The sequence below is a fragment of the Tilletiaria anomala genome (assembly GCF_000711695.1).
Source record: "Tilletiaria anomala UBC 951 chromosome Unknown K437scaffold_11, whole genome shotgun sequence".
NCBI lineage: Eukaryota > Fungi > Basidiomycota > Exobasidiomycetes > Georgefischeriales > Tilletiariaceae > Tilletiaria > Tilletiaria anomala.
The window spans coordinates 140,021-166,542 of NW_013547011.1; the positions used below are offsets into that span (position 1 = coordinate 140,021).

The following is a 26,522-nucleotide window of genomic DNA, read 5'->3' on the forward strand; positions in this document are numbered from 1 at the left end:
AACCCGCCGGCTGCACAACACAAAAGGTAGATGAGGAGAATCACATCAGAAATTACTGAGATGCAGATGTAAACCAGTCTGAAAGCAATCGCAAGCAAAGTTGCTCTTCAGCTTTTGCTAGCGATTACCGAGCGCGGAGTTCCGCGTTCCTCGACTATTCATTTCCAGTTTCCATCCCATTCTACAGCCCGACATTTATCTCTCGCTCTCCTCCCGTCCCTTGTCAGACGGTCTTGTTCTGGTTAGACTGCGTCACAACGGGGATTTCCCGCCCAGCTGGTCAGCAATTTCATTCCACTCCAGTCGCAGTTCACCGCCACTATCGAACGTCGACGACACCACCGGAATCTTGCCGCCTTGCAAGTTCATTGGCTATTCGACCTTTCGAGGCGTTGAATGAATGCATGGACGGCACCCCTGGACTGTAAGCTCCGGCAAGTCTTCTTTGGCATTGTATCATATCTTTGCTCTCGCCCCTCACACCGCGACTCGGACGATTGAACTGCTTTCAACTCGTCTCATCAGAAGCAGCTCTCGTCACATTATCGACGGACGGCAGCAACGTTTGATCGGCCACTTGTAAAGATCCGCGGCACTTGCTGAGCTTTGACATCGGTGCTGGAACGATCCGCGACAGCAGCTCACATGGCCTGGTGCCGACTGATGGTATAAGCTCTGCTTTCGCAACTTTCGCCTGTCGATCTTTAGGAGAACGAGCATTGTTCCCTTGGATGTGGTAGCACGGAGTGTTGACGCCAGCCTTTCGACATGACGGACCCTGTCTCCTGTTCGGATGCCACAGCCAACCTGAAGGGCCCGGCTGGTCAGATTGTCTGCGCTTTGGTGAGTTCATCTCTCTCCGCAACGCCCGAATGAATGCTGATCCTCTCAATCGCAACCACAACCAGAATCAACAATCCAATGTCGCCGCTAGGCAAGTTGGTATCGCAGTCGGCGCATTCGCTGCTCTAGGGGCAGTGACTTTGTTCGGCTTTCAGGTGCTTCGACCCAACAATAAAATTGTGTATGCTCCGAAATCAAAGTACGCAGAAGAAGGGCGCCAGCCGCCGCGGGTCGGGGATGGTTTCTTCGACTGGGTTAAGCCTGTGCTGCAATGGAAAGAGCAAGACTTGCTGCCCATCCTCGGCCTGGATGCCATCGCATACCTTCGCTTCGGAAGAATGATGCGCTGGATGGCGACAGTACTAGCTGTCGTCATGTGCGTGGTCTTGATGCCGGTCGACATTTTGTACAATCTAAACAAGTCAAGTTCGAACGATTCCCTCCAATATACTCTCACCATTATCACAATGCGCGAAGTAAAAGGCAGCTACGTTTGGGCTCACGTTGCCATGGGCTACATTGGGACCATCATCGCTCTGACCTTTGGTGAGTGCGCCGTCCTAACCTAGAACGTTTGTTCAAGGGCTGCGTAAGCTGATCAAGAACCGCCTTCTTCTCAGTCTATTTCAATTATAGGGCAATGGTACGGCTTCGATGGCAGTACTTCCGATCAGAGGAGTATCAAACGGCGTACCACGCGCGCACACTCATGATCACAAATGTGTCCAAGCGCCTCCAATCTGACCAAGCATTGAGCAGCATGCTTTCGACCCTCAAGATGCCCTATCCAACAACTGAGGTCCACATTGGTAGAGAGACAGGCCTCTTACCGGATCTAATCGAAAAGCACCAAGACTTGGTGCGCAAGCTCGAACGCGTCCTCGCCAAGTACCTCAAGAACCCAGGCAAGGTTAGCGGCAAGCGGCCCACAGTTACGCTTAATGGATGGCTGGGCTTGGGGGGGGAGACTGTCGACGCTATCGACTTTTACACAGCTCAGATCAACAAGACCGAAGCTGCCATCGAAGGTTGGAGGGAGCGCATCTCGGACAAAAAGCCGCAGAACTACGGCTTTGCGTCACTCGCTGCGGTGCCGTATGCCCACGCTGCAGCAAAAAGCCTGCAAAGCAAGAAGCCCGGAGGTCTCCGAATCCAGCTTGCTCCGTCTCCCCACGCTATCATATGGAGGAACTTGACCATGAGTTCTGCAGAGAGATTCCGACGGAGTACCATTGGTTTCATTGTTCTCTTGGTCCTTCTGTTTGTCAACGCCGTACCACTGCTGGCGGTCTCGTTGATCTCGAACATGGCGCTCTTCATCGACCAAGTGGGGTTCCTCGGATCATGGCACTCGGCCAGCTCATGGTCATTCGCAGCTGTTGCCGGTCTACTCCCGCCACTCATTTCCGGTCTGGCGGGCTACCTGCTGCCAATTCTCATGCGCCGCATCGCCAAGTACCGAGGCTTGCAGACCAAGATCAAGGCAGACAAGATCATCTTAACGCAATACTTTGGCTATCTCGTCGTCTCTCAATTCCTGGTCTTTACCCTTCTGGGCATCGGTATCAATCTTGTCATCAAGCTGGTTAACAACATTCAGGAAAAGAAGGCCGCATTACAGATCCTCAGGGAGCTAGGGAAGGAGAACCTGCTGAATCAGATCAAGACGCAGTATTTTGTCCTCGGAAACTACTGGTTGACCTGGCTGCCGTTCAGAGGCTACATGATCATCTTCGACTTGGCGCAGGTGATCAAGTTGCTGCTCGTCTGGGTCCAGAAGGGATTTTTTGGGCGCACGCCTCGCGACGTCCGCGAGCTGACTCGCCCGCCTTTCTTCGAGTACTCGATCTACTACTCCAACCTGCTTTTCATGGCTGCTGTCGTCATGCTATACGCGGCGCTCGTCCCACTGGTCACAGTCCTCGGTGCCGCGGGCTTCTGGATGTCTTCCTTGGTTTGCAAGTATCAGCTGATGTTCGTGTGCCAGACAAAACACGAGACGGGTGGCAGTCTGTGGAGAATAGTGATTAACCGTCTCTATATCTGCATCGTCATGATGCAAATCATCCTCGCTCTGGCCGTCTTACTCGACCAGACTGGCCAATGGTACCGCACAATCGCATGCCTGCCGCCCATCCTGATGGTGATAGGTTTCAAGATCTACACCGCTCGAGTATTCGACTCGCAATACAAGTGGTACATTCCGAATGCACAGGAAATGGCCGGGATCGTTGTCCACAAGGGAGACGCACGCCACCACCGTCTGCAACGGCGTTTCGGTCACCCGTCCTTGCACGAGAAGCTTTGGACTCCTATGGTCCACGCCAAGGTGCAACACCTGCTGCCCAACGTCTACCGCGGTCGATTGGATGCGACCAGCACGCAAGTTGTCGACGGCAGAAAGATGAAGACACAAGGATTCGAAGGCGGACTGAAGCTGGCTCTTGTTGAGGAGGATCAGCTGGAATACGACCCAAAGAAGGACTTAGACTCACGCTCGGTCATGTCTGGTACGACTATTGCGGCCGGGATGTCCGGCTACGGCACCCGACCCCCTTCTCCAGGCACGCCATACACCGGTGTCGGGGCTTACGGTGCCAGCACCTCGAGCTTCAAAGCGCAATACGCCAACTATCTCGCTGGCGCTCCACAGACGCCTGGGGATGAGTACGAGCTCAGCGATGTCCACCACGGCGGTAATGGGTATGGCCCAGGGCGCGAGTCGCGCGACAATTTGCTTGACCAACCTTCGGCAAGATACTCGGACTCGGCGGACGGTACGCTTGTCGGCAGCGGTCACATCCGCAAGCGCTCAGGAGACATGTACAAGGCAGTCAGCAATGGGGGCCATCGGGCTTATGAGAACGTGCCGAGCCAGCGAACCGCAAGCCAAGGGGATCCCATGGTAGCGGGCTATGGCATGGTGGACCACGGACTCCACCCTGACGATCAGAGCGCAGCCATGTATGGTTATCAGCAGCGGCCTGGGCCACCTGTGCGACAGGACTCTAACTTCACCGCCTACTCGGGCGGCGGGTATCAGTCGGCACAGACATCACCGCAAGGAGGACCCTTGCGCGTTGGGGCTGTGTTCCCGCCTCCGAATGTTGGCACCATGGACGGCGGTCAGCACCCTCACCAGCGATCTGGCTCGACAAGTTCGGGGTATATGTTGCAACAGCAGCAAGTCTCCGGCCCACCCATGCAGCCGGGCATGGTCTTCTCGCAAGCGCCTTACCAGCCAGCACGGTACGCACAAACGCCACCGCCGGCAACCTTTGTGCAATCTGCACCAGGACAATATGTACAGGCTCCAGTTCAGTATCACCATCAGCAACAGCATTCTGCATCCAGTAGTTACGATCCTTACGCGATGCAGCGACGACAATCGCCCGGCCCACAGCGGGTGGCCTTGCCATCTGGCGCCTCGGACGGCTCCGCACCTGACTCATACTCATACTCTCGCTAAAAGCTTTTCGGACTCCAAGCAAAAAGGGACAGCTGTCGTCATCGTGAACGACAAGCGTGCTGCCAGAATTTTCGAAAAGCAAGTCATCAGTATTGGGCACATTTGCATCGCAGCCTCTTCTTGGGCTGTTACTCTCCACATCCCACTCATTCACATCTTCCGCCCTTCACTATGTCGAAGGCTCCATCCTCACACCCTTTCAGGCGGGTCTGCAGGCAGCACCATCTTCGCCACCCGTTCCGCCCAATGGCCCAGAGAAGGAAGGACTGCGGCACAGGCCTTGTGTCCATCCCCCCCCCGGGTCACCATCTCCATCATCGACCTAAGAAGGAGTTTCGCAACGACACAGGAAAGTATGATCGGTGGACGACCAGTCTCTGTAGATTAGCAAGGAACGCAGCACAAAAGATAAATGATACATTCGTACGCGAGAGCCCAACGTCTCCCCTCGTCCTGTTGTCTTCTCCGTTGGAACCAGCAACTGGAGTGAAATACTCCAACGCGTCAGCCATAGTCCATACGCCCTCGCCGCTACCCACTTCACCTCTCGACACCTCGTCAATGCCACTGCCTTAGATCTGAGCCCCGCCCATGTGCCCGTCTTCGTGCTCGTAGCGATGCCATTAGGGCAAGACGCTGTAACAGAATTCAATCAGCGACAAGTTGTCTTCGACCGCATGCCTTCTTCTGTAGCGCCAGCACTCATACTTGCCAGCGCTATCTTTTGACTTGCGCGGTATTTGCTACATCGCACATGAAACTGCTGGCCGTAAGGACGTGTGTCGCGGCTCTAGCAGCTTACCACTGGTGCGCTGTACGCCCGCGCTAGGTAGCACTGCATGGGCACCGAGGTGTTCTGCGTCAGCTAACGGTTTGGAAAAGTAAGCTCATTTTGTCTAGGAAGTCAGTATATATGGTCGGTTGCACTTTGCATAACTGATGACCGACACCTCGGCAGCAGACGGAACGGCATGCGCCGTCACGGCACGATCAGTAATTACAGCACGGGAACAAGGATGGATCCAGCGTCTTCTTGATTGCTGAATGTGCTACAGATGAACTCTCATACCTGTCTACTGCTCCAACCCTGCGCAGGCTTGCCGCGCTCTTGCAGACTGCCAGCGCCAAACGCTTCCTCCCAACCCACGATACCACCCTCGACGACGCCGACCTTAGCTGCCGTTTGTGCATCATCGAGATCTGAGTACTCCTGAAGAGCATCAGCATACCAGCCTGCTGCGCGTGGACCTCTTCCCGTCGATTGATTGCAATAAAACAGGACGAGTGGCACTTTGGCAAGCAGAGGCAGCAGTGTTGGCAAAGACAGAAGGAACGTGTGAGCCGGCAAGTTTATCGCAGTCGGTATCATTGACTGAGGCAGAAGGACAGCGAGAGTCAGCACATGCTGTACGTATGCACAGATCCATAACACTCATGCTAACCTCGCAATCAGTTCGACGGACGTCGATAATGACTGCCTCTGTCGCTCGCCCATTTGCCTGCCTCTCGAGTATCTGCTTGAGCACTTGCACATCAACCCTAGGCAGAGGCGCTGTGGAGCGATCACGAGGCGTTGGGTAGACATCTTGCCAGCCTTTGGAGTGAATTGGATGCTGCTCTGACATGGTGCGTGATGGAAGATGGAATCGTACAGGTAAGTACAAGAGCAAAAGCAAGAAGCAATGCCAGTCTTAAGCTTAGCTAGGCTTGCGCCGAGCGCTGCCAGAAGGCACGGGGTGACATCAATTTGACATGTCTTCATTGAAATTGCATGTTGGTCGCAGCGGTGGTGGAAGACCGAAAGTGGAGTGTTAGAGTATTTCCCAATTTCAAATGTCCAGATCAAGGAATGTGCACGTTGGAAGCTCGAATTTCAAATTCGTCTGTAAGTATTGCCCACAGGTTCCTATAAAAAGGCCATGACCACCACCACTACGTACTTCATCACCCTCAAGACTAACGCTGTCACACCCGTCACCTAGGCGTTATGGCACAACCAAACAGCGAACACAGACCAGGCGAGGTCGATCAACACTTTAGCAGGACAGGAGGCGTGCCGACGGCGAACGATATGGCGCATGGTGCAGACGTACAAGGCACGACGGCCAAGGGCATTCTCGTCGGGCTGGGCTGGTTGGACAGGCTACTGTCACTCTTCATAATACTAGCTATGGTCTTGGGCGTCATCATCGGAGAATTTGCGCCAAACGTAAAGGAGAACCTCACAAAAGGTGATCTTAAGGGTGTCTCGGCTCCTCTCGTAGTGGGGCTGATTGTCATGATGTGGCCAATCTTGACAAAAGTGAGTTGGTTGTGAACGTCTACACTAACAAGATGGTAACTTTACTCGCACAACCCAGGTCCAATATGAGAAGGTACCGCAGACGTTTCAAACGCGAAAGATCTGGGCCCAGATCGCCGTCTCGCTCATCCTCAATTGGGTCGTTGGGCCCTTTCTCATGCTAGCATTGTCATGGGCTACACTACCAGACTTGGAATCGTACCGTATCGGCATCATCATGGTCGGCCTTGCTCGCTGCATCGCCATGGTCATGATCTGGAATCAGATTGCGCGTGGCGACCCTGACATTTGCGCCATCATCGTCATCATCAACTCGCTACTTCAGATCGTCCTCTACGCGCCATACAGTCTCTTATTCGTCAACGTCATCTCTGGATCCAGGGAGTTTGAGCTTCGATACGGCGACACAGCTATTGCCGTGCTGATATACCTTGGCATTCCGCTAGCCGCAGGTGTAGCCACGCGCTTTTCAGTCATGGGCGCCTTCGGCAAGCATTTCTTCGAGAATAAGTTTCTTCCCTTCTTTGGCCCTCTCTCCCTCATCGGCCTGCTCTACACGATCATCATCATATTCGCTGAGCAAGCACGACGGATCCTCGACAACTTGGGTCCAACCTTCCGCACCTTCGTTCCCTTGGTACTCTACTTTGCTCTTATGTGGAGCTTGGGCTTCTTCCTTGTCTGGGGGCTCTCCAAACGGTACGGCCGAGGAACGTGGGGCTATCAAATGGCTGTCGTGCAAGCCTTTACTGCAGGTAGCAACAACTTCGAGCTCGCCATCGCCGTTTGCGTGTCGGTGTATGGCGCAGACTCCGACCAGGCACTTGCAGCCACAATCGGACCGCTGGTAGAAGTACCAGTGCTGCTGATACTCTCTTGGGTCGCGCTCTCCCTGGGTAGAAAACTCAAGTGGGATCGCACGTGGAACGATGGGATGCAAGAGATTAGGAAGCGTCAGGGTGAGCCCGGCATTAGTAATCCTACCATCTTTGAGAATTACGATCGGACGTTGAGGAAAGAAAGGATAACGGCGTAATGTGTAACATCAATGTGACAATTTTATCGACTTGCGTGGTTAACGATTCAATGTAGCAAATGTCTCAAGCTATACCTTTGTGTCTGATTTAGAGACTCTTTTAGAGCGTGCACACACACGACTCTCGCTTGCTCTGTATCCGCACTCGCGTCAATCTTGCATGTCAGCTTCCGGCTCGTGTCAGTCATCACAGTCCACATCAAGCCAGTAGCTACATGTTGAATGAATACGACTTGCATCGCTCTCTGTGAGCTTGGCTTCATCAACAGATGAGCGTGCCGGATCGTTCTACGTGCATGATAGCAGCTTTCGGTAGCGTCAATCTCAGCTGTTAGTGAGACTGCTCAAAATGCAGGTCCCATGAAGCTGCACTCGTCTCTTGATCAACATCTAGCGCCGAAAGGTCAAAGAGCAATATATGTCGCTACCACTGCGCACGCTTTGTCTCGCAGTGACACACCAGCAGCGTTGCACGACGACTACGCTTGAGCGCCATATGGCACGGTTCTAGAGCGCTTGAACTCATGGATGCTGCTCACCCAGCGGCCAGGGGCTGGAGCAATATCCGTCGATTGTTCCCTTCAGCCGTGTCTACCACTGAAGCTTAAGTTGAGCTTCAGGCTACAGCATGTGAGCGCTCGGCTTCAAAGCACTCCAAGGGACGCGCGCGACGAAGGGCTACTTCGACGTGGATGGCCTATATGCCGGAAGCACTGTCCTGAGTATTTGGATATGATGTCGCTGCTGCTGCTCCGGCTGCAGTGGCTATAGCAGCTGTCGTTTGGGCAGGAGTCCAAGCAGAGTTCGACCTTGTTTCTCAAAGACTAGCACACCGTCAATCTCTGCTGGACCGTCGTCGCGCTTCGACGTCCCACGCCGAGGGGTACCTCGGAACGCAGCGCCGGACTTCAAGGCCGCGCTTGTCAGCATACACATTGCTCGACACGCCGCAACATGATCCCAACTCCCATCGATACCTGACCACACCTGATCAAGAAAGACATACGTTTCGCCGAGTACGTGATGCGCAAGGCAGCTCGCGTGTGGGCTAAGAGTGCAGTGGAGACTGTAGATTTGGCCTGGTGGCCTACTGATGAGCTTTGTAGGAGGGGCAGGCTAGAAGTGCATGTTAGAGCTGGAAGCCATGTGCTACCTGGAGAAGCATTGCGTGAGTCATCAAGAACGTATCGCAGGTCTAAGCTGCTGCTTTGCCGCCAAAAGAGCTACTCGTGAATACTCACATATTACAGGATTCAATTATAACTAGAGCTTAACGGCAGGGGAAGTTCATCAACGGATTTGAACCCAAGGCGCCAACTCGTCCTATTTTCGTCTGCTTTGTTTTTGGTCCTTACTTCCTCCGTCCTCCGACCCCTGGCCTCCGTGCATCTACCCCACATCCCTTTCTGTCTGCCTCTGGCACTCTATCGTCTGTGGAATTGCCCTTCAGACCCCCCTCTCATATCCTGTGGACAGCCCTCGTCCACACCTACGATCGCGTCCACGATATACTGCACTCAAGCTACGTCCATTCTTACCAATGTGTCTCTAAGCAAGCTACGCCTCAAGCCCACCCTAGACTCGTAACAATGCATGCCCTGGAAATGAACCCTCTGTCGCCTTGCTTCTCCCTCTCACGCAATCTCACCACGTGGAGTTGCCTGAACTTTCTCCGTCCGCATCTCCTCGTCCAAGTCGCTGAAGGCTGCGTGCTGTTTCTTGGCAGAACCATACCTAGAAGGCCCTGATGAGGTGGGACGAAGCTACGGCTCTTGGTGGCAGGGCGGGGGCGGACAGCAGCTCGAGGTGATGCAGTGTAAAATCAGTTGGTATTGAGATGACATGCAGTACATTTGGACCGATAGCAGTTGCGTCTGAGATATTCTGGTGTGCGTGAGGGTCTTCGTAAGCTACTATGCGCATTCAATGCTGCTCCTACTGGCGCGGACCTCAATCTGTCATACAAGCTGCTACATCGAACGATGTATGGCGAGCAAAAACACTATGGCTGCAGAGGAGCACAGTGCAGTTGAGATCTGCCAAATACTCACACATATATGTCAGGTAAGCTGGTCTGCCAACTCCTACACGGCCACACCAGGTGCCGCAACGTCTGCGGAACTTTGCTCTGTCGCGATTGCCGCTGCGGCACCAACAGCCAACTCGAATCCGTCTGTAGTCTCAGCACGCCAGCTCGAAGGCACTAGCCACGAGAAGGGGTGGGGGCTGTGTGATCGGGAGGTGCCACGCCGCTAGCATGACAATAGCGTGGGACCTCGAATTTGAAATTGGAGCTTGCTCCCATCTCGACGAAAGACGTCCCTCTTCCTCGCCCGTATGTGCACTCGCTCTCTTCGATCGGCCAAGCCTAGCATTCTTCGACAGCCCTACAGTCGCAAGAACCGAGCCATCATCATTCCATCTATTCCCCGCAAGATGACGCTCGACTCGCACTCCAATGTCTACAGCTTCTGTGCACAGGACGTTACGGAGCGCATCAAGCAATCAGTCATCGAAGCAGGCGAAGATCCAGCTTAAGTTGATGCGACGTATCGACCATTCCTCCGCGCCGCTTCCTCCAAAAATGGTGCTGTGAGCCCAGACTGGACAGGTTACGTAGTCTTTGCTGAGGGCAGCGCAGGGCTGGGGAACGCTGCTTCTCTGTCGCTAGCTCTACCGAGGCCCATCAGAGTGTTGATACTGTACGGTAGCTTGAGGGATAGGTGAGTGATCCGAGGAAGTGTACAAACGAAGCCCACATATCTAATTAGGCTGCGGCTGCGGCTTAGGTCTTTTTCGAGGCTCATGGCCTATGAAGCTGCCAGACTGCTTTCAGGCATGGCGTGCGACGTCAGAATGAACTCGCCAAGAGGCTTGCCACTTAGGGATGATGAGTGATGTTTCTGCCGCATTAAGAATCATGACGCGGCCTGACATACTCTTCATTATCTGGCCTTCAGACTGTCTCGTCGACCACCCTAAGGTGCTAGAGCTCAGGTCTATGATGGCCTGAAGCGATGCCAACTTCTGGTGTTCACCCGAGCAGCATGGGTGACTCCTTGAGAAGACGCCAGGACTATGATGACCACCCATACTCATCATGCTGAAGCCTTTCCTCTCCAGTAACATTACAGGAATCTTCAAGACAATTTTCGACCATATCCCGCTTTCAACTGGCAGCGTTCGTCCAACGCAAGGTAAAGTTTGTGCCGTCTCGCAAGTCAACGGGGGCTCGCAATCGTTCAACGCTGTCAACACGTTGCGCATACTGGGTCGCTGGATGAGAATGTGAGCGTGGCTCTCTGTCGATGTGTCACTGAACCCTTGCTGATGCGCCACTCCGCAGGTTTGTCATCCCTAATCAAGCGTCTTTGCCAACGGCCTGGAAATGTTTTGATGAAGCCGATCGCATGCTAGCATCGTCGAATCACGATCGCTTGGTAGATGTATGCGAGGAGCTCGTAAAAGTGTCGGCCCTATTCGTTGGCAAGGAGCAGCTCTTTGCAGATCGATGGAGCGAACGGTCGGAGAAGACTCGTAATGCTGGAGCATTGTTCACTCAAGAGCAAAAGGAACGCGCCAAAGGTGAGGCCGCTAGGGTCATTGACAGCATCGCATCAAGGTGAGCCCTGGTTTGCAATACATACACCGTATCTGACTGTACTAGGCGCCCCTCTGTTGTGGGTAGCTTACTGACACATTGAAGTTCGAGGCGTAGGGCTAAGTCAAGCTTCTTACAGGCATAGCACAGTCAGATGGAGCTTTGTACAGCTGCCTCCAAGAAAATAGTGACTCTGAACAACATCGCCGTTGAACGCTGGCGCGGCATGTGTCAGTGCATCATACGTGCCGAGCAGCGAAAGCCTGCGACCTGACGAGTTTCGAGTAGATAAGCAGCAGCAGGGAAGGTCAGCTGGTGCGTCGCTCCTAAAAGTCAACTTCAGGTTTATCAAGCCGTGTCAAAGTTACGTGTGTAGTCCATCTACGTGAGACGTGCACAATGTTATGAGAATCCAGCAATCGATGCTTGACATACAATGGCCATTCCGCCTTTTCGCACGCAACAGAAGCATCGCCACACTCGTGCCACGCTAGCCCCTTCCTAATGCACCGCAGCTTTCCCACCTCTTGTCTTCCCTGCGTTCACGTTCCGCATAGAGGGTCGTCCAGGGAAGTATCAATAGCATCGACACTGACACCAGTGAACCTTTTGCAGGTGTGATTGTCCCAATGTGATGTATACGGATATGAAATGGCAATGTCCTGCTCAAATTCGTTACTTCCAGCCGTGGAGGCCTGCACGATGGCCCTTCGATAATCCCCTATTCCTCTGCTGTACCTCTTTGATCGCCTTCGAAGCAGAAGTAAGCAAGCGACCACATGACAGTGAGGTATAGCATCCTACATCGTGAAGGTGCGAACGGTAAGTTCTCCATGGTTCGGGCTGCGCTTCGATTACGGCGAGAGTGATACCGATGGTGTGGAGAAGCCCGATAAGTGAACGCGGGCTAAGGATAGAAGGGAATCTGCGCTCGAGCAAAGGCCTTCGAATGCTGATGGCCACCGGTCGCGACCGAATTGCTTGGTAAACCAGCACAGCGATTGTCGTATCGCCATCCCGCAGCTTGGACGTAGTCGAGCCTGAGATAATGATGACAGAGAGCAGCGGACACAACGCATAGAGTATGACTTGCGGCCGCACTGCCCATGGTGCTCCCATGGCCGTCGAGCGTCATTCCTGCTTCGCCAGACATGTTACTTGCGAGCGGTTACCCCGGAGGTCGGAATTGCCGGTGCGTCGTCAGCATCGCCGTAGTGCTTTGATAAGCGCCCATAGATGCTGGATGAGGTGCTGCCACGGGGTTTCCCTGCTTTGGTAGGAAGTGCGCGAGGGCACAATGCGTACCCCCCTTGAGGAGAGTGGGGAATTCGAGATGTTACATAGGCAGCTATCTCAACCGTCGAGATGCCCGAACTGAGATAGATCTTCGGCCTTTGCAATCTCCACATGACTCTCGAGGTATCATTCAAACACGTTTGGAGGCTTGAAACTCTAAGAGCTGTGAAGCAGTGAAAGGGAGTGGCGAAGCATTTCAAATTCAAATCCTGCACAGCTGCACGTCTGTCTTCCTTTGAGCCTGCAACCACGATGACCACCATTATGATTTTATTCACGCGATGTTGCGCTGGCAATCTTACTGCAAAGGTAAGTGAAGGCGCGAGAGATCGAGTCGAGTTAGTGGCAGTGAGGAGTTGGAGTGGCATATCGGCCCTGGGGGAAGAGCGGAGAGGACAGGCGAGGTGAAGTGCGCATGGAAACACTTCGCTCGGGTCTGTTGAATCAGTGCTTTTGCACTGGTGGTTGGCTGTTGAAGCATGTCGCTCGGAGTGGTGCGTCGAGGAGGAAGCAAAGATACGGCGGAGGCGCGTCCTGACTTAAGTCAACAGCCTCGCCAACAACACGCACACCGCTTTCAAGCTGGCAGAGCACCCTATCAACCTCAAGAGATGGGTACAAACGTACCCTGTACCAAATGAGCGCACCCCACGTCAGCGAGAGGTGGAAGAACATCGGAAGATGCTCGAATGGCAAGTCAAAAGCTGCTCCAGGAACGATGGCGTCGTTGACGTTTGCAGAGCAGATTACGGAGAGACTCGAGCTCACTAGCGTCTGCTGCAAAAAAAAGGTCACTTCTCACGTAGTCAATGATCCCGGAGCCGACAGTCCACCAGCTCATAACTTTCCCTTCTCATTGCCAAGGCTATGTCCAGCACACTACAAGTACTCTTCCACAACAGTGGTTCACCGCAAAAGGCTCCAAGAGTAGCAAGACAGAATGCTTATTCACCACAGCAACATCTCACGACAGAGTAGTACAGAAACGACGGAGAGATTGGGCATCGTCAAGAGCGGTACTGTCCTTGGTAGGAGAAGGTTGGCAGCGATCGGTCTGACCACCAGTGATACGCTGCAGAACAATGGAATGGTACGCAACCATCAGCAAGCACGCAGCAGCAGTCGTTTCAACGAACATCGGTCGTCCCGTCATCTTGATGTGTTCACAAGCCGTCCTGATGTACGTGGCGAGTCAGGAGCACCACGCACGTCGAGATTCGAAGATACTGTGTGCAGCGGTGTGACGTCACCAGCCAAGTCGTCAGGTGGTGTACTAGGTGGCCAGTTCAGAATCTTTGCGAGATTCGCCACCGTCGCAATAGTTGGTAATCTAGTCATTTTGAGGTAGCTCACTAGGGCATTTTATCAAAGTAGGCAGTGCTATAGGCCTTAGATACTACTAGTCCATCGAGGACCCCTCGGACAGGCTTGCACATTACCTCGAAGGGTGAAATAAAGATGTCCGAGGATCATCGTACAGGCACTAGAAGTGGGTAGGGGAAAGTCGTTATTCAAAGCTACTACTGCTAAATCAAGCCCCCTTTGTCCGCTGAAAGGTCAGCTACTCAGGTATTAGAGGGTCAGATACGATAATTTAAACCAGTAACTCAAGTACTGGGTGGGCATGGCTTTACGTGGGCTTGTAAACTTAACCCGGACCGCCGAGACTACGAGGCGGCAACTTCAAAGGTGAGTGTAGGCTATATACAACGAGTAGATCACCTAGACATAGTAAGAATAATAAGGCTACCACTAGTCACAAGGTACAGGACTGTTCAGATGTCGTCCTCGGTACCCTCGCACGCTATAGACTGCTCCCAAATGACTGGCTCACTACGATTATTGAGACCTCACATGTTGCTAGAGGTTCTGCAGCTGTACGCTGTAACTTTCAGTTCTGACGAAAATGTAAAGAAAGCAGAGCTGAGGTGGAGTGAAGATTTGCTCAGTGGAAAGCAAGGCTGCCACAGGTGCCTATGTCAAACAACACGAAGAGTAGGGTGCGGGAAAGGTGTCTTACAGGTGCGGCGTGCAAGGCTAGGCTCTTCAAGCGTCCAAGCTCGAGTGTTCCTTGTTCCAGTCTCGAGGCTCGAATCACTGCTTTATTCTCGGAGCGCCGCCTAGCGTTTGCTCCTCGAGCAACAGCGTCTTCGCGGCGCGTGAGTGGGCCCAAATGTGTGCACCGTAGCGAAGCAGGACCAGCTGAACTATGCCTAGCGCAGCTGCAATGGCCGCTAAGATCGTAGACGATATCCCAGGGGTCTAGATTCGCTGCGGCATGGGTAACAGGGATACATAAGGTGACCATGTCGGAAGCCGAGTAGCACTCACTGTACATGGCTGGGGCGAATAGTGGGAATAGCCAAGCAAGGAACTGCAGTACAGCATGAGCTTACATGAGACTTTATAGCATATCATGCGCGCGACACTTACATTGCGCAGCTACGATTGAGCGGCAATCTCAGGGGAGGCGAAATCCTCGTAGCAATCTGCCAAGTAGATCCCTGCAGCTAGAATGGATGAAGTTGGCAGCCATGAACAGGACCGAAGCATTGCAATGCCCTTCGGCCTTCCGCGCGTACGTCATCGCAAGCAACGCCTACGATCGTCCATTGTTTCAGCAGCCCCCTCAATCTCAGCCACGGAGCTCTTTACCACCTCCAACATCGACGCGTGGCATAGGCCAGCAGCTCAGCTTGTGAGAGCTGTTGGCCCCGCGAGTAATTGAGCCAGCGACTGGTCAGCTGTGTACGTGGTGAGCCGGTGACTGGTACAGTGCTCACCCCGCAGTCACGTGGGGAAGGCTGGCTTTCACGAGCGGATAGACGATCCACATGTAGTCAGTCAGAGCCGAGTGCCGTTGCCGTCCCTCGCTTATCTGCTCGGCTCATGGACCAGGCTGTATTGATTCTCCCAAGTGTCCACGTAGTCTATGCATTGTTTTCCTTGTGATCGTATACACATTCCTCAGCTCGTGTGAAGAACAGAGCCGAGCAGCAAGCAAAGCGATTCAAATAACTATAATCCTGCAACAATGGCATTCTCTACACCCATGGCTGGACTCGCATGCCTTCGCGCCGCAACGAGGAGCCTCGCTGCGGGTGGCGCGTCGGCGTACGCAGGCTGCAGCGGTAGCAAGGTGGTGACAGCAGCCGCCCTGCGTCGTGCTTATGCTTCCGAGGCGGCCGTCGGTGGGCCGAGCTTCAAGCTGACGGAAGACCAGGAGGCGTACCGAGGTGTGTACGGGATGGGCCTCTTTTGACGTAACGCGAGCAGGTTTAGCTTGTTTGTCTGTTGTGGCGTGCTGACGTGAATGGCCACACTCTTGGCTTGCAACAGATCTTGCGCGCAAGTTCACCGAAGAGCACATCATCCCCAAGGCCGAGCACCATGACAAGACGATGGAGTACCCCTGGGAGATCATCAAGGCCGCTCACAGCGTTGGCTTGCTCAACACGCACATCCCAGAACAATACGGAGGGTCTGGCCTGGGCCTGATGGAATGCAGTCTGATCAGCGAGGAGCTCGCGTACGGCTGCTCAGGGATCCAGACGGCCATCGAGGCCAATGGGCTTGCTGAGGCCCCCCTGATTGTCTCGGGCAGCGACCACGTGAAGAGCAAGTACCTTGGTCGCATGACCGAGGAGCCGCTCGTTGCTGCGTACTGCGTCACCGAGCCGGGCGCAGGCTCAGACGTGGCCAATATTTCCACGCGTGCAGAGAAGAAAGGCGACAAGTGGGTCATCAACGGGTCCAAGATGTGGATAACTAACGGCGGATATGCCAACTGGTACTTCGTCCTCGCCAAGACCGACCCGTCGCAGAAGGCCGGCAAGAGCATGACTGGCTTTGTCGTCGATGGTGATTCGCCCGGCATCACGCGAGGCAAGAAGGAGATCAACATGGGCCAGCGCTGCAGCGATACGCGTGAGTCCCGCGTGAGTCCTGCGCCATGGCTTGCGGATAATCTGGTATCAGGCAGGACCGAGTATATGCGGTAATGACACTGCTTCTGGTTCCTTCAGGTATGATTACCTTCGAGGACGTTGAGGTACCCGAGGAGAATGTGCTTGGCAAGCCCGGTGACGGATTCCGGACGGCCATGGGAGCGTTCGACATCACGGTGAGATCGCTTTTCGACCGTCTAAACGTTCGGCCCTCCAGCTTCGGTTGACCGATCCTTTCTTTACTCCTTTGTTTCCTGCTGTACAGCGCCCGCTGGTTGCATCTGGCGCCATAGGTGTCGCCTCACGTGCGTTCCACGAGGCGGCCAAGTACGCCTCAGAGCGGCGCACGATGGGCGTGCCGATCATTCAGCACCAAGCGATCGCGTTCAAGCTAGCCGACATGGCAATGCGCGTCGAGGCGGCGCGCAACATGGTCTGGAAGTCATGCTGGGTCAAGGACCAAGGACAGAGGAACACGTTCTACGCTTCCATGGCCAAGGCCATGGCGTCCGAGGCGGCGGTCAGCAATGCGAATGATGCGGTGCAGGTCTTTGGCGGAGCCGGTGCGCAGTACCTTTGTATCTCCTACTTTCCTCGTGAAGATACATGTGCTGATGGTTGCCCCTTTCTCATCATCGCATGCAAAGGCTTCAACACGGAATACCCCGTCGAGAAGCTCTACAGAGACTCAAAAATTTTCATGCTGTACGAGGGTACCTCAGAAATCCAGGTGCGTTTCTTTGGGAATGCTGAACATGCACCACGAATGAGATTCAAAGTTCCACCTTTTGACACCATCTCTGTCATCTTGTGCTTTCCACAGCGTCGCATTGTCTCCAAGTACATCGAGGAACAGTACAAACCGTAGGGGCGCATAGATGCACTTCCAGTAACTTGCGCATGTTGCGCTCTTTCGCATCACTTGCATGGTTGGGAGACTGCAAAAAGATCGATCTGGCTGCGGTTGCTTTGAGCGATCAAGCTCAAGCGGAAGAGCCAAAGCATGCGTTCGTTCTCTGGCGTAGATCGCCTTCGCGGCCTCTTAGTTGTGGATCAGCATACATGCTCGTACACTGTCGTTGAAACACATCCGTCTTGCATGCGTTGAGACGGGAACAGCGTCATACTCGCTGTGCAACGCATTACATGCCCACTTTGGCGCTGTGAGACATTTAAACGGAAGGCATGTTCAGACGAATATGCTCTGATGGAAAGTGGATGAACGAGCGAGCGATGGTGCAGCTAAGTCCGTGATGCGTAAACAGAGAGGCGCCACTTTCCACGGATATGTGCACGGGGCAACCGAGTTGCACGTTTTGCTGCTCTTGAGGGTATGTTGGCATGCTCACATTGAGTTCCTCCAATGGCACACTGCGTGCTTGCCAGTACTGGTCCACATGCGCCCGTGCCTTTGCGCTATGCGCTAGATGCATACCTGCCTTTATCGACAGTCCGGGCACTTGCAGTTCTCGTCGGCATTTGACCGAAAGCAACTCACAATGAGCGAGCTCAACTTGCAGGAAGTGCTGGACTTTGCGATCGATCTCGCCAAGAAGGCGGGCAAGGCCATCTCGGACGGTCAAGCCAAGCGTTTCACAGAGGGCACGGCTGCTGAGACCAAGAAGAACTCTGCCGATCTGTGTGTGTCACTTTCCTTGCGTATCCCTCAGATCACGCTCCAAGAGCTCATCCAAGGAGAGTGTGACAGTACCGCCTATGTAGGAACCTAACATGGAATCCCAATTTGCTTGCACAGGCTCACAGAGGTTGACCAAGCGACCGAAAAGCTCGTTAAGGAGGCCATCACAGCGAAATACCCTGACCATGCATTCATTGGCGAGGAGAGCGCGCAAGGCAGCGAAAGTGTACCAGAAGGAGGCTGCTGGATCGTAGATCCTATCGATGTGTGTACGGCGCTACTTTCTCTGCGCAAGGGCATCGTTCCAGTGAATGACCGCTGATGAATGCGTACCCTTCTGCACTCTCACCAGGGCACGACCAACTTTGTGCACGGCTTCCCGTATTGCTGCATCTCGATTGGGTTCACGTACAAGAAGGAGCCGGTCATGGGAGTCATGTGAGATGGGGTTCCCCGGGTGCCTTTTGCTGGTGTGATAATATCTCAACCCGGCTCGCATCCAATATCCTCCCGGGCATACAGCTACGCACCGTTCCTGGACGTGAGTCTCGACACCACCCGCTTTGATTTGACCGGTCTCACGCTTTCAATTCGTCTTGCAGCACCTGTACTATGCCCTGCAAGGCCATGGTGCCTATCTCGTCACTGCGCAGGCTCCTGAACCTCGTCGCTTGCCACTGGCCAAGCCTACACCGCTACCGTCAATGCGTCAGGCCGTCGTGGCCATGGAGTGGGGTTCAGACCGCCGCAGCGAAATCGTGAGTCGTTTTCGAGCAATGTCTTCTGAACATTTTCGGCGTGACAGCGTCTCACTGTGTTAATTAACTTTTACCTCATTCCTGTATGTCAGCTCGAGGCAAAATTACAATCGTTCCGCCGCCTATGCGGTGACCCCGAAGACGTAGAAGGGGGCAAGATGGTTCAGGGCATTCGATCTATCGGCAGCGCCGCGCTCGTCAGCGCGAGCATCGCAGCCGGTAGCATCGACGTCTACTACGAGATCGGCACATGGTCGTGGGACCAATGCGCAGGTGAGCTCTTAGCAGATCGCTCAACTTGCGCTCGAGGAGGCTTTTAAGTCTGACAGAGACACTCTCTTCCGACACGGAGGCACTGCCATCCTGCGTGAAGCGGGCGGCGTCACTGTCGGAAGCAAGGCTTGGACATCCAAAGCGCTAGCGTCAGACTCGATGTTTGGAACTGTGCCTCCTGAGGTGCTGATGGGCCGCAAGTATCTCAGCATTCGCGCGATCGGGGACACGCCGCAAGAGTCGGGCAGAGCCGCGCAAAAGAGGTTGATCAAGGAATTCTATGACGCTGTAGTCGAGTTCGATCCCAAGTGAATTTTGTCAAAGCAATAAATTAGAATAATCAGTCCGGCGATACTTCTTTCCGCTTCTTGCTAGGAGAAGAACCGAAGAAGGACTGCAGCTTGGACTGGCTTCTGTCTTCTGCGATGCTGCCGGCCCCACCACACTGCCTCTTCACACCGGCAAGATGAGGCGTCTGGTCTTTGCTTATGAGCTGGAGGCCTGGCAAGAGGCTTATCCGGTCCGGCCGTGCCGCGTTCGGCTCAGCACGCGCCACTTCCCTGCGTGTAACGGTGGAACTCTTGTCCCTATTGTGCACTTCGCGAGAGGATTCTAGGATCGACCCCTTCTCCATACGAAAAAATAGCCGTGGAGCACGGAGCTCGAGGGTGAAGAAGCCCGTGTTGGCTGCAAAGGGGGGCTGCGTGTTGGCGCCTAGGAAGAGCGCTAGAAATGTCTTGAGCCACAGGCCATGTGTGACGAGCACGACGTGCACTGGCCCTGCAGTGGCACTGCGGTCTGTTCCTCGACTCGAAGCGACAGAAGGCTTACCGCTGTCCCCGGAAAGGACTGCAGCTTTCGATGCCAGCTGGATCCACCGTCTGCCAACATTCTTGACGCGCTGTTCGAAGACGGCCTTCGTCTCGCCATTCCCTTTCCCTCGCTTGTTGTAGACGGCGCCATTGCTAATGTTACCCGAAGATTGCTGATAAGGGACATAGATTCCACCTCTTGTGCTCTCCATGTAGCCGAAATCGCGTTCAGCCAGTCCAGCGTCGAGACAGTAGCTTAGCGAAGCTGGGTCTAGGGTCGCCTTTCCGATCTCCTGCAAAAGGGCTGCTTCGAAATCTGGATCGAAGGACGAACGCGAAGCTGTTGGTAAATCTGCGTCATCGTTGCTCATTTTGATGTCACTGGCATGTACATCGAGGTCAATGCAGTTCCGCGCGATCGCATCGGCGGTTTTGTTCGCTCGCCCAACTGGGCTAGCTACTAGTAAGGTGATGGGCGGCTCTAATGTCTGTGACGGCCCTCCATCTGACGGGCATTGTTCTCCCTTCTGCCGCGCTCCCCAGTAGCGTCCCAACGCTTCGATTTGGGAAGTACCGTGCACAGTCAGCGGCGAGTCGGAATGGCCCTGCAGCAGTCGCATGTGGTTTGCCAGCGTCTCCCCATGCCGGATCAGCGTGATGTAGGCGCAAGGTCCACCGCCGCAGGCCATCGCTACCGCGAGGGAATCGAGAGCCAGGCCGCCTGCTATTGGATGAGCACCATTTCCCTTCGGATAGCAGGCTGCTTCCACCCGGTGCAGACGGGAAGAGACTTTCTATTGAGGAATGACTATCGATCCATCAGAGAGGATAGTCTTGCGAGCTGTAAAAATGTGTATGATGGACATCTGTGGAGAGCACGCGCATTGAAGATTTGTTGTATCCCGCCGAGGCGACACGCAATTTGGTCCTCGGTTGACGATAATCCGCTTGAATCCGGTGAATAACAGCCCAAACAGTGGGGATATGGAGCATCAATCCACGGCTTCGCACCCGAATCTGCAAAACTGGGCAACCAATAAGGCACCCACTTCGCCAGCGATAAGTGGAGCTAGGCGTTTCAATTGAAAATAAAAAGAAAAATCGATCGTGTTCCAAGTAAATTTTCCTTGCCCTGGTACCTGCAATTGGAAATGAAAAATGCTTACGTGGCTTGTCATGTGTGCACTCCCAGCCGCAGACGGCTAACAACGATGGCCGCTGTACATATCAACTGGCAGCAGAGGAGTCTCTCCCCCGATTATGCATCATGAGGCACATGTGCATTGTGCAGTTATGGTTACGCTAGATATAAGCCTAGCTGCCGCTGGAGTTTGGACCGCATGCGGCCCCCACCCTTACCATTCGATCCTCAGCTCGCTCCAGGTGACTTGAACCGTGATGGGATTTCAACGCCGCTCCCAGCTTGTCCAAGTTTGTATATACTCTTTCTATTGCCCATGGGCTCCTTTCCCTTGCTGTTGACATCCATCCCCTTTCAGCTTCTCGTATTAAACCGCCTGAATTGCGATCGACCTCGGCCTGCTCGCCTGCAAGCATCGCAAGGTCGTCGAGCCTTCGTGGCTCACTAGCAGCCCTGCAACCATGCCGTCTGCGCTGCTCCACGGGCGCACCTTGACGCACACCGTCAAGAAAGCCTGTGACATCTTCGCCGATCCCAAATGGGGCTTTTCTGACACGGCGGTTCCATCACAAGTGATGCGGTGGTCCACTCGCCCCGGTCTGTTCCGCTGCCGTATGCGCCGGAACAAGGATGGCACGAGGGCTGCATTCGAAGTGCGGCTGCAGGAGAGAAAGCTGAGCAAGTGCCCAGAGAAAGTCAAGGTGATCGTCTACCCCATCCACTTGGACGCAAAAGGAAACCGCATCACGGACATGCTCGGAGTGGACGGGCATTTCAAGGTCGAGAGCCGTGCGCTCGAAGACCCGGTAATGCTTCCGATCATTGTGGAACTCAAAGGTCCGTCGTGCTGTGACGAACGAGCGCTCGAGGGCCCTCTGACGTGCATTCGTTCCAGTGCAGATCCCGAATGCACATCAGTCATGATCTCAGTCAGCAGACTGCGTGAGGACGGTGCGTATGAGGTCGACTTGGGACGCTTTGTCTGGTATTTTGGTGAAACAGCGACAAATGGTCCGCGTCCGATGTGGCAGCCTCGCGATATCAAAGGAATCATCCCACGCCCTTCCTATGCATCTTCCCTCTACAGCGGCACTAGTGACTCCGCTTCATCGTTCGAGGTTAACAACACCGACCTCAGCGATACTGTACGCTCCAAAAGGATCAGGAGGATCGCGAGCAAAGCCTGGAGAATTACAAAGAACGTCCTCGGCACTCCGCCGGGAGCTGGGCTCGGCCCTGAGTATGCTCCAGAGCGGTACGACGCTACCCACTATACAAGGGTTGATCCCACAGGCTTCATGACGAGCCCGACGATGGACCCTCTGGTCTATCCTGGCACGAGCCGCGCAAGACAGAGTGCTCGATGCACCGGCGCGCAATCGCTCCTCGTGCTGGACGGCGGGCGGATGGCCCATACACCCGCGGATGGCAGCATTGCGACTCGGCGAGATACAAAGCTGTTATTGAGCTCCGAGGATGGTTCGCACATGAGCAGCTTGAACCGTAATCCAGCAGGATGCGCGGTCAGCCTGGCGCATACTAACATATATGGTGACGCTGGGAACACACGTTGCCTCATCCACGCGCATTGATACGGCTGAAATATGCCTGGAAATTCTTATGGTGCTGTCTCATTCTTTTTTCACATTCCAACACTCGTGGTGCTTTGCAATACATGCTCTCGATTTCTTGTGCCTGTGTCCAGAACAGAACGTGCACAATGTCAGCAGTGTGCTTGGGAAGGATTCAGACAGACCCGATCCCCATCTCCCACGCATATCCAACACCCAGCCCAATGCTGGTGTCGACCGTATAGAATGCATAATGGCAGAAGCTATCCTCAGACAAGGCTGAAACTTATAGAATGGTATCGATATCCCCATGAAGAGTAAGACTAACGAGATTCCTTGGTCAAATACGATGAATCGTCATCGGTAGCAGCTGCGCCGCACATCGCTTTCACCCCCTGCTTTCCGTGTTCTCCACATGAAAGCCTCCAGGCCTTCAAAAGCATGTACCAGCGACTCACCTATGGTATGTGCCCTCCTTGGGTTCGATGCCGCGCTGGGCAGTCGCAGCGCCGCGAAGATGCGATGCACTCACCTTTCGCCAAAGAATCGATACCTGTCGAGCTGTTACATCTCTTCATAGTAACACTCGCCTGATTAGCGCACAGTCAAGCTGCAAGGGAAGGCAGAGAGGCACTCCTTGTCAATGTGTTGCGACCAGATGAGTGCAGGATGGTAGAGACAGATGAAGTTGAAAAAGATGAGGAAGATATGTCTGTTCGGGTTTGCAAAAATAATCGCCATTCGAAGAGTTTCGACAGAGAGCGCTTGGGCGGAATGGATGAATTTACATGAAACGCATGCCACCTCTGCCGCCGGCCAGATGCCAGCGCTCAAGCCCAGTGCTGCTCTCTCCTGCCTGGCTCGTGCGGCGCCGCGCCATCCTTCACCCAACCAACATCCTCTCTAGCATGTATCTATTAAGTAGGGCACTCTTGCGCATCCCGAGCAAGAGGTCACCAGCACGCAGATACCGACGCAGACGGTGAACGGCGACCTGCACTTCGGCCTCTGTTGGCGCAAACCCGCAGAGGGGCTAACGATCTTCTGGCGCCGAGCTGGCTGAGCGGGCCCATCAACCAGCGCCCCCGAGATCGTGCCAAGGATCTGCCAGGCGACGATGGCGGACGGCAATGAGGAGCATCAGTACACCTCTATCCACTGGGACGCGGGAGAGCCGTCCACGTCTGCGCTAGGTGGTGCTGGCTTCGGCGATGCAGAAGCTGGACCCTCGGCATCGTCCGCAACCGCAGCAGGGCCCAGCCATGATCGATCAGCAAGCAACACCCGCTCAGCAGGGCTGGAGGCGTACTCGCCGGCCATGATGCGCTTGTCGGCACAGGACCGACCCGAGCTGCCAAAATGGCAGGGATTCCTGATGGTACAGGTGTGCGATGCGCGCAAGGAGGGAGAGGGCACAAAGGACATGTTCATCTCATACGGCATACGCGCCGAGGTGAGCTCGGAGGCACCCGTCCCTCCAAGTGATCCGAGGACTGTAGCTGACTCCCAGCTTGCCACGTGGCTGCAGACCAATCTTCCTCACTTTGATCGGACACGGCTCACCAATCGGCGGCGATATAAAGACTTTGCATTTCTGCGGGATGCTCTCACAAAGGACTTTCCAGCATGCGTCGTACCCCCTCTGCCAGACAAACACCGTTTAGGTATGTGGACACCCGTCGGCCGAGTGCTGATGGAGCAGGACTAGCTGACAAGAAGTTTGGCTACGCATGCCAGAATATCTCACAGGCGATCGTTTCAGCGCCGAATTCGTGGAGCGAAGGACTGCAGAGTGAGTTAATGAGATACCTGCGCTGGTGCAGCGCGGTTAAAGGCGATTTGGTGCTTATTCATGCTGTTGGGGTTCCTTTTTTTCGCGATGACAGCTTGCAACTCTTCCTGGAACGAGTATGTCGACATTCGATCCTCCAGCGAACAGCAATTCTCCGCTCTTTTCTCGAATCGACGGAATGGGTGAGCGAACTCAAGTCATTGACGACTGATACAGGCCTGCTTACGAATTCACGCGATCCACCGTACAGAACGTCGATATGCACACGCACATGTCGCAATCACATGCTACTACCTCTCCAAACGGCGAAGCCATGTCCTCTGGCTTGCTCGAGTCGCTGTCAGATACCCTGCTGAACGCGTTCACCAAGGTGCGCAAGCCGGATGCCAAATTTGTCGAGATGCGCGAGCGGCTCGAGAAGTTCGAAGAAAGCCTTGCATCGACGGAGCGCATTCTGGTGCGCAACCGAAATCGTACTTCCGGTAAGTTTGCATCCTCCCTCATCGTTCATGCTACCCTCTCTTCACATGCCGAGAGCCTGCAGCATTCGTCTCATCGCCGCCCTGACGCAACTGACGGCTCACCTAGCTGCCCCTTCCGCTTCGTATTCCACTTTGGCGCCTGATCCATATGCCCCTCAACTTGACCTTGCGCCTGATAAAGACCTGGCCATTGATTATGAAGATCTGGCAGCGTCGATCGACGGGCTAGGCATGCTCGAATCAGGCATGACGGACCAGCTGCATCGCTTCGCCGTCACGCTGGCCGAGTTCTCGCGCCTGCACAAGCAGGATGCGTCGCGGTGCTCCGACAGCATCCTCGCGTCGATGCATGCGCTGCTGACGTATGCGAACGCGCACAAGCAGGTGCTTAAGCTGCGCGATCAGAAGCAGCTTGACTTCGAGGAGCTGACCGAGTACCTCAGCGGTGTCGTTGCGGAGCGCGACCGCCTTGCAAGCTTGAGCAGCCCGCAAGGCGCCGGACACGGACACGGTGGCGTGCGCGGCGCAGGCATCACGGGCTACCTCAAGGACCAGATGGACTCATTGCGTGGCATCGACGAGGAGCGCACGAGGGTGGAGAGGATGCAGCGGCTCGATGGGCGGATCAAGGAGGTTAGTCACTTAGTCGGAGCTCTCGGTGATATTAGTATTAGCAGTGGCAGCAGGCCAAACATGCTCAATCTTTTCTTCCCCCCCTCTTTTTTGCCCTTCAACAGCTTCAAGATGCCGTCGCGACGTCGCACGACGTCTCTCAGGCGTTCTCGCAGCAGGTCACCGTCGAGGCGATGATGTTTGAGTACGCCAAGCAGCTCGAGCTCAAGGAGATGCTGGGACAGTACGTCGACTCAAAGGTGGAACTTCATTCGCAGGCAGTGCACAACTGGGATCGATTGCTGAGGTCTCTCGAGGCGCTGTGAGCTGTAGTCGAGCAGTATGCAGTAGACGAACAAACATGGCCGCCTGTACGCTCGTCGACGTGATGCAGAGTCAGGCTCCATAGGGAGGCAACCTGATGACTACGGCTGGTTCGAGCGCTGAGCACAGACCGCACTCAAAGTAAGCGCACAGGAGCAGATGGGAGGAAGAAAGAAACAGTCAGATGAAGTATATTTCGGGGTACATTCTGCCTGATAGCGTGGCCCGTGCAAAGCGGCAGTGCAGTGGATGGTTGCTCGGCAGTGTCGGGCCATGGGGTCTGGGGGCGGAACCGTGAGCCGTGAACCTGAATCTCGGACAGTTGCGCAGTGCCTACCCCATGGAGGGAATCTGGCTGTAAACTTGATCGCAATCAACTCATCAGCAGTCTTACTCTCTCCGCTCGGCATGACTCTCCCCAACCAACCAACCAGCCAACCCCACCTGAATACCTGGCAGCTCACCACTTTGGCTCTCGGGATTTCGACCTCCACGACCTCTTATTCCCTGACCTCGATCGTTCCCTCGGAGGGACGGTGTTTATCTAATTCTGCGTAAAGGTCGCAGTTCTCATCGTCGTCACTGCCAGAAAGTCGGACAATACCCGCGATTCCTGTTTGAAAT

General features: G+C 54.5%; 10 protein-coding genes across 10 annotated transcripts; 8 read left to right on the forward strand and 2 right to left on the reverse strand.

Moving 5' to 3' along the window:
• The first annotated feature begins 676 nt into the window (after positions 1-676).
• Positions 677-4,398, forward strand: K437DRAFT_16826 (DUF221-domain-containing protein). Its single transcript, XM_013389692.1, has 3 exons — positions 677-843; positions 909-1,389; positions 1,464-4,398. The coding sequence occupies exons 1-3, from the start codon at positions 769-771 to the stop codon at positions 4,310-4,312; spliced, it is 3,405 nt and encodes a 1,134-aa protein (XP_013245146.1). The 5' UTR covers positions 677-768; the 3' UTR covers positions 4,313-4,398.
• A 522-nt stretch (positions 4,399-4,920) lies between these two features.
• Positions 4,921-6,159, reverse strand: K437DRAFT_272557 (uncharacterized protein). The gene is made up of 3 exons (XM_013389747.1): positions 5,755-6,159; positions 5,021-5,684; positions 4,921-4,948 (listed from the first exon to the last, which is right to left on the reverse strand). The coding sequence occupies exons 1-2, from the start codon at positions 5,935-5,937 to the stop codon at positions 5,376-5,378; spliced, it is 492 nt and encodes a 163-aa protein (XP_013245201.1). The 5' UTR covers positions 5,938-6,159; the 3' UTR covers positions 4,921-4,948; positions 5,021-5,375.
• Positions 6,160-6,383: 224 nt separating this feature from the next.
• K437DRAFT_277628 (arsenical-resistance protein ACR3) lies at positions 6,384-8,033 on the forward strand (the record flags this gene model as incomplete). The annotated part of the gene is made up of 3 exons (XM_013389748.1): positions 6,384-6,614; positions 6,673-7,523; positions 8,006-8,033. The coding sequence occupies 3 exons, from the start codon at positions 6,384-6,386 to the stop codon at positions 8,031-8,033; spliced, it is 1,110 nt and encodes a 369-aa protein (XP_013245202.1).
• Positions 8,034-8,547: 514 nt separating this feature from the next.
• K437DRAFT_17322 (uncharacterized protein) lies at positions 8,548-9,407 on the forward strand. The gene is made up of 3 exons (XM_013389693.1): positions 8,548-8,818; positions 8,918-9,306; positions 9,377-9,407. The coding sequence occupies exons 1-2, from the start codon at positions 8,674-8,676 to the stop codon at positions 9,235-9,237; spliced, it is 465 nt and encodes a 154-aa protein (XP_013245147.1). The 5' UTR covers positions 8,548-8,673; the 3' UTR covers positions 9,238-9,306; positions 9,377-9,407.
• A 701-nt stretch (positions 9,408-10,108) lies between these two features.
• On the forward strand, positions 10,109-11,346 carry K437DRAFT_277629 (arsenate resistance ArsH; the record flags this gene model as incomplete). Its single annotated transcript, XM_013389749.1, has 6 exons — positions 10,109-10,199; positions 10,322-10,373; positions 10,440-10,544; positions 10,774-10,938; positions 10,997-11,235; positions 11,318-11,346. 6 exons carry the CDS (start codon positions 10,109-10,111, stop codon positions 11,344-11,346), a joined length of 681 nt encoding a protein of 226 aa, XP_013245203.1.
• Positions 11,347-15,254: 3,908 nt separating this feature from the next.
• K437DRAFT_254345 (acyl-CoA dehydrogenase NM domain-like protein) lies at positions 15,255-17,662 on the forward strand. The gene is made up of 6 exons (XM_013389750.1): positions 15,255-15,783; positions 15,887-16,474; positions 16,573-16,670; positions 16,760-17,057; positions 17,142-17,224; positions 17,318-17,662. Exons 1-6 carry the CDS (start codon positions 15,582-15,584, stop codon positions 17,360-17,362), a joined length of 1,314 nt encoding a protein of 437 aa, XP_013245204.1. The 5' UTR covers positions 15,255-15,581; the 3' UTR covers positions 17,363-17,662.
• A 331-nt stretch (positions 17,663-17,993) lies between these two features.
• K437DRAFT_220774 (uncharacterized protein) lies at positions 17,994-19,476 on the forward strand (the record flags this gene model as incomplete). Its single annotated transcript, XM_013389751.1, has 7 exons — positions 17,994-18,133; positions 18,251-18,398; positions 18,486-18,571; positions 18,656-18,674; positions 18,736-18,891; positions 18,984-19,164; positions 19,244-19,476. 7 exons carry the CDS (start codon positions 17,994-17,996, stop codon positions 19,474-19,476), a joined length of 963 nt encoding a protein of 320 aa, XP_013245205.1.
• K437DRAFT_254347 (phosphoglycerate mutase-like protein) lies at positions 19,108-20,811 on the reverse strand. The gene has a single exon (XM_013389752.1). It carries the CDS (start codon positions 20,663-20,665, stop codon positions 19,505-19,507), a length of 1,161 nt encoding a protein of 386 aa, XP_013245206.1. The 5' UTR covers positions 20,666-20,811; the 3' UTR covers positions 19,108-19,504.
• Positions 20,812-21,202: 391 nt separating this feature from the next.
• K437DRAFT_254348 (uncharacterized protein) lies at positions 21,203-22,801 on the forward strand. The gene is made up of 2 exons (XM_013389753.1): positions 21,203-21,954; positions 22,018-22,801. Exons 1-2 carry the CDS (start codon positions 21,579-21,581, stop codon positions 22,707-22,709), a joined length of 1,068 nt encoding a protein of 355 aa, XP_013245207.1. The 5' UTR covers positions 21,203-21,578; the 3' UTR covers positions 22,710-22,801.
• Positions 22,802-23,805: 1,004 nt separating this feature from the next.
• K437DRAFT_277632 (uncharacterized protein) lies at positions 23,806-25,900 on the forward strand (the record flags this gene model as incomplete). Its single annotated transcript, XM_013389754.1, has 7 exons — positions 23,806-24,141; positions 24,217-24,352; positions 24,426-24,480; positions 24,575-24,662; positions 24,731-24,962; positions 25,069-25,595; positions 25,700-25,900. 7 exons carry the CDS (start codon positions 23,806-23,808, stop codon positions 25,898-25,900), a joined length of 1,575 nt encoding a protein of 524 aa, XP_013245208.1.
• Between the last annotated feature and the right edge of the window lie 622 nt (positions 25,901-26,522).